This window comes from Diadema antillarum, unplaced genomic scaffold (genome assembly GCF_040938485.1).
Source record: "Diadema antillarum isolate AM-2024a unplaced genomic scaffold, OU_Dant_1.0 seq00001103_RagTag, whole genome shotgun sequence".
In the NCBI taxonomy this organism is placed as follows: Eukaryota; Metazoa; Echinodermata; class Echinoidea; order Diadematoida; family Diadematidae; genus Diadema; species Diadema antillarum.
This window is the reverse complement of record NW_027271919.1, coordinates 439,939-446,052: the sequence shown is the minus strand read 5'-3', so window position 1 is coordinate 446,052 and position 6,114 is coordinate 439,939. Positions and strand designations below refer to the sequence as shown.

The window sequence follows — 6,114 nt, the reverse complement described above, 5'->3', positions numbered from 1 at the left end:
GATGTACTGATTTCACGCCATATCATATCAGAATGGCTGTAAAAGTCTCCAAGCATGCACTGCTGATTTAGTGTCTTTTTTTCAGGGTGCAGAGATCTTGTAGTGTTTCATATTATCATATAATATGTGACCCTGCACCTCAAAACAAACAAAAAGTCGCCAGACATGAATTTTTAGTTAAGACCATATTCTGAAAAAGCAGACGTTAAGCTTTAAAATGATGTATAACTCAAATCAAATGGACTCTCCTAACCTATCTAGATATTGGAAAGAAAGCACAAACTCAGGAAAAGTGTGAACTGAGAAAAGAGGCTCTGAAGTACAGTGTCTATTCAAGCGCTTAATCTTTACCAAACCGTGCTGGCTGTGCGATGAATGGGACAAAAAACAGGAAGTAAACCACCAGAGTAACAACAATGAAGGGATTATCAGATTAAACTGAAATTGAGCATGCCTCATTAACACATTCTGTCCATAATTAATGCCAACTTTCAAAGCAGTAGCCCTATCCTTTTAAAAGTTATTAGAGTTGAAAGTGAAGAGTGTGGACAAGGTTTTTTCAGAAATGAAAAAGGGATTCAAAAGACACACCTTATCACACTATTCTACCAAAAATGTTCGAGATAAACTGCTGAAAAAACACACTTTCCTGCCCGTTTTATGATACCAAATTTTAGCATAATGTAAAAGAAGACCCGCTCTTTTAGAAAATATGAAAAAGTCAAGTTCAGCTAGGTTGACCCATTTCACTTATTTTCAGTCCTCACGCAAAATCAGTGTGTGCGACTTTATGTTCGTTTTGAGGTGCACGGTCACTTGTATAACACATATTCCACCCTACTAGGTTTACTGATTTCATGCCGTGCAAGCACCGGGGTGGCGAGCATGAAGAAGGAGGGCACCGAGTCTGAATTCGAATCTAGAGAGGACACAGATTTGGCAGCAGATGACTTTAAGCAGTCCCCCAAGGACTTGTCTGGGCCAGGAACCAAAGGAAACCAAGAACCAAAGGTGATCCACCTTTTTATCTGTCTGTCTACTCAAGTCTCCCTTTACACTATGTAGAATGGGAGAAGACACACCATTCAGGACTGAGAAATGTTACATGCAATATTTAAACATGGATTGTTTGGTGATGTATTTATATGTTGTTGTTTTTTTCCAGTACCAGTTGCTTACTTAAATAAGAGTTAAGATTTTGCATACTTTTGGAGGGACATAATTCCACACAAAATACTCTCATAAATTACATTAAAAAATACAAACAAAGTTAACATGTGTATTGGCCCAAATTAATCCATTGAGGATGGACTTATTTTGCTACAACACGAATTTCCTAGAGACCCCTGCCCGAGTATACTCAGGACTCGTCCTCAATGGGTTAACTACCCAGGGTCAACATTACTATGTGTATAACTCATTGATTCTAGGTTGATCCTTGTCTGTCAGTGCTTGAACCCTGTCAGTACCATGGGTGATATTTTTTAATGCATTGCCAATATGATCCAGGGACCATTCTTTCCAGCAGAATTTCTGTGTCTCAATACTGACCTACAGGTTTAAAGGCAATGACTAGTAACTGATCAGTGGGAATCAGTGGGAATGCTGAGGGATGATTGTTCCAATACTTGTGGGATTCATTTAAGAGTACATTATATATCTATTCTTGTGTGAAAATTATTTGCTTCAGAATGGTCTCATATTCAAGTAATGTGCAGCTTAATGTTTCCAGGTAAGCGTCCCTGGTCAGTGACGGGTCATTAATCTGCACATTATTTGAATATGAGACCGTTCTGAAGCAAATAATTTTCACACAACAGTAGATATATAATGTACTCTTAAATGAATCCCACAAGGATTGGAACAATCATCCCTCAGCATTCCCACTGATCGGTTACTAGCCATCCCCTTTAATAGGTCCGTTTGATAATAGTCACAATCAAAACATTACATAAAACTCGACTCAAAACAACTGCTCAGTACATGTATATATCTGAGATGAAAAAATGAAATATATAAATGACAAACTATGCATGACCTCTTGCATTATACAGGGAAACATGCATCCGTAATATCTCCTAGACATGTTTGATGGGATAAAATCACTTTGGCCATCAACTTCTCTGTAGTGGCCACCTGACTCTAAAGAACGTGTGTCCGTATTGGATGCCTTATGTAGGTTTGGCTGTACATATAGGAACTTTCTTCTTCTTTGTAAGAACCAGATGGGACTACTGTAGAATCAATTGGGGATTTCAGAACTTGATAGGCAGTAGGTTTACTCATTTTCACCGTATTTCCATTCGTTTGATTTGTTAGTTTCCTGTGCACCTGCTTTGCATGGTGACTTTCTCCTTATTTCTCTTTCTATCTATCTCTTTCTATCTCTATCTATCTCTCTATCTATCTCTTTCTATCTCTATCTATCTCTCTATCTATCTCTTTCTATCTCTATCTATCTATCTATCTCTTTCTATCTCTATCTATCTCTCTATCTATCTATCTATCTATCTCTTTCTATCTCTATCTATCTCTCTATCTATCTCTTTCTATCTCTATATATCTCTCTATCTATCTCTTTCTATGTCTATCTATCTCTCTATCTATCTCTTTCTATCTCTATCTATCTCTCTATCTATCTCTTTCTATCTCTCTCTATCTCTCTGTCTATCTCTCTGTCTATCTCTGCTCATCCGTCTCCAGTGTTGTGTCTGGTATCTACAAATTGAAACGGTGACACAAAAGCTTATCTTTTGTGAGGCTTAAATCTATTCCACTCATTAAAAGATGTGAATAGTTGTCATGCAAGTCAATACTCACCTATTCATATGTGGTTATGCTGCGAGTATGTGATGGGGAATACTAGTAAGTATAAACTTGAAGTCAGGCATCTCAATACAATTTTCCACAACTCAAAATATCACAGAGGCACATATTTTCTTTTTTGTTTGTCTGAATTGTGTTTATTAATTCTTCATTCATGTAATTTTGTAAGCACTCTGAGGCTCATAGGAAGAATGTATTGAATTTTAATTGTATTGTGTACTTGCTTGTCTGGTTTTGCAGAATTCTTAGTTCTCCATATATGCTGTCTAATTGATTTTAATTCCTTCTTCTCGTAACATTCAGGTTGAAAACAGTCTAGCCCCTAAAAAAGTCATCAAGTACAAGCCTGCTGTGAATCTCTACCTGACCAAGAACTCCGGTCAGTACTTCACGTCGCGGCGGGTGACCACCGTCCCTTTCACCTGTGAGGAATGCGACGAAGACTTTGAGAGCATCTCAGACCTGGTTCTTCACTTCAGGGGTCACTTTATTGGCAGCCTCTTTGAGTGTTGTGTCTGTCGGACACCGTTCAGCAGTCGCTTGACGCTCGACAAGCACATGCAAGTCCACAGTGAAGAGAATTTCAGCAGAAAGACTTCGAAAGGTAAATGCTGTAATGCAGAAGTTAATGGTGTTATCAACTTGAGTACGAGTTGTAAAGCAGATCAATGCACTGATGATGGAAACCAAAAGGAGGAGTTGTTCAGCTGTAAGTTGTGCGGAAAGTCTTACAAGCAGCAGGTAGCTTTGGCGGAACACTCCCGCCAGCATCACAACCAAGACCTCTTCACCTGCAAATGTGGGCGGAGCTTTCAGCAGCAGCATCTCCTTGACAACCACATCAAGATACACCATGTGGAGCTGTGGGCCTGTGACGAGTGTGGCAAGACTTTTGAGAGCAGGAAGGGGTTGATGGTACACCTCGACGCCCACAGCAACCAGGAGATCGAAAAGCGGCACAAGTGTGGAGAGTGCGGGAAAGCCTTTGTGGCTCGCTCCAAGCTCATCCGCCACATACGAGTGCACACGGGGGAAAGGCCGTTCCACTGCGACGTCTGCGGGCGCGGCTTTAACGACCGCTCCAACCTCATCATCCATGAACGTGTGCACACTGGGGAGAAGCCCTACGTCTGCCAGAGTTGCGGGAAGTGCTTCAGCGGTAAGAACGACCTCAACCGACACCAAATGATTCACTCAGGAGAGAAGCCTCACACGTGCGACGAGTGTGGGAAGGCCTTCCGCGAGAAGTCCAAACTCAATAGACACATCAAGACGCACAGTTTGATGCCTATAGTTGAAAAGCTGCATTCATGCAGCACGTGTGGGAAAACATTCCGAGAAAAGTCCAAGCTAAACAGACACTGTGAGATACACAAAAGGCAAATGGAGATGAAGTAAGTTGGGAGAATTCATCTGTAATGTTGCAGCTTTTGAAATCATCAAGCACAACAACAGAGCAACAATCTGAAGTTATTCTTCACATCCTTTCAAACATGAAAACTTTATTTATGACTATATCTGCTTTCCATGAGAGCATAAAATCATAAATATTCTGTTAAGAATTCACAATCCTCAGAGTCAGAGTGTAACTAGCTCTAAATTTCTCATCAATCTTTCAACAAAAAAAAAAAAGCTTTCCATGTGGCTGTTCTTCTCAGGGAGGTTCTGGTTTTAAGAAAGTGTACTTCTATACCAGGGGCCTGTTTCATGAAGAAATTTGTGATTATTACCTCCGCCAAGGGGGGAGGTTATGTTTTGGTTACCGTTGGTTTGTTTGTTAGTTCGTTAGTTTGTTTGTCCGTGTGCAAAATAACTCAAAAAATAGTTAACGGATTGGGATGAAACTTGTAGGAAAGGTTGGGAATGACACAAGGACAAGTAACCAACGATTAACTTTTGGTAGTGATCCAAGAATTTTGGGGGAATTTATGAAGGATTTTTTATATTTTCGCAGGTAGGGTCAATGAACTTGGGAGTTCAGGCTGCGCGTATTTGAGGTTCGCATGCGCACACTAAAGTGCATGCTCTAGTTTCTGCTAGGGCGAGGCACACTGTGCAGCTGAGGGTTTATGATGTAACAAAGGCTTCTATATTTGGAAATCGGGCGGCTTTCAACACACAATGCAGTGTATGGGTGGAAATCACTGATCTCTGTGGAAGAACAAGATCAGTGCGGGTGAAAATGGGCTGCATGCTTGGCGGAGGTCTGCGCTCTCAGAGTGCTTCTCTAGTTGTAAATTGTACTAATGGTAGTTGCTGCAGCAACAATACAAAGATTCATTACTGATTGGCTGTTTACTTGTGGCTTTATCCATGGGCATTGCTATTATTGCAATTAACAAGGATTGCAAACTGCATTGAAGAGGAAACTGTTTCAAGGAATGTATTCATTCTATAGATCTTATGCAAAGTTTCACATTTCAAACATTACATTCCAAACACTGATGGTGCTCCAGTTCAGCGGTGATTACAGAACTTTTATCTTGTGTGTATCATCCTCTATTCTGTGTTTGTAGCCTGCAGCAGGTTGCAGCTCTCAGTGTAGTTTGCACACTGAGCTCCCATTCCACTTATCTTAAACCAACCAGTGCACTGTTATGCTACTAAATGTGACCCGCTACAACAAAAAGGTCCTAAAGTCGCGCACGGTCGAAGCCGTGAAAATCGAGTTTGAATTCAGAGCATTAAAATTGGTCAAAACTTATGATTTTCTGATTTTGATATATTATTGGAGTCTAACATGTCTTCTATCATCTGTCGAAATTTTGAAGCAAAATGATCAAAGGAAAGACCAAAAAATAGCGTTTTTCTGAGCCATGTTTTTTGGCGTTTCAACGAAGCAGAAACTGGTTCGAAAATTTGGATTGAGCGCCACAGATAGGTTCCGCCCCTAACAACGACCAGAGTGATCTCATTGGTCAGTTTGCTGCTTGCTGCTAACCGAAGCGTGAAGCTCGCACACTGCCCAGTCGACTGGTGCGTGCGGGCGGGGTGCGCTATGCTCAGCCGCTTCTCACATCCTGGTCACTGATTGGTTGGTGAGGAGACCGCCGACGCTGATGTGCTTGAATGAACTCTTTGGGGGTTGCTAGGCCTTACCTTCTATTGTCCAGAGGTGAAAACTGACTTGCGTGTCCCCTGATCGCGATTGCGTCGAACGTAAGGAAGACTTTTAGGGCGCTTTTCTCGAAACAGTGATTTTCCAGACGTCTCGACATGCTCTCTTTTAAACATCGATATCTCCGCAGCCGATTATTTTTATAAAATGTGTTATATATCAATTTAAAG

General features: G+C 41.0%; 1 protein-coding gene across 1 annotated transcript; it reads left to right on the top strand.

Annotated features, from left to right (window-relative positions):
• Positions 1-885: 885 nt before the first annotated feature.
• On the top strand, positions 886-4,277 carry LOC139743681 (uncharacterized). Its single transcript, XM_071654140.1, has 2 exons — positions 886-1,011; positions 3,130-4,277. The coding sequence occupies exons 1-2, from the start codon at positions 886-888 to the stop codon at positions 4,222-4,224; spliced, it is 1,221 nt and encodes a 406-aa protein (XP_071510241.1). The 3' UTR covers positions 4,225-4,277.
• The last annotated feature ends 1,837 nt before the right edge of the window (positions 4,278-6,114 follow it).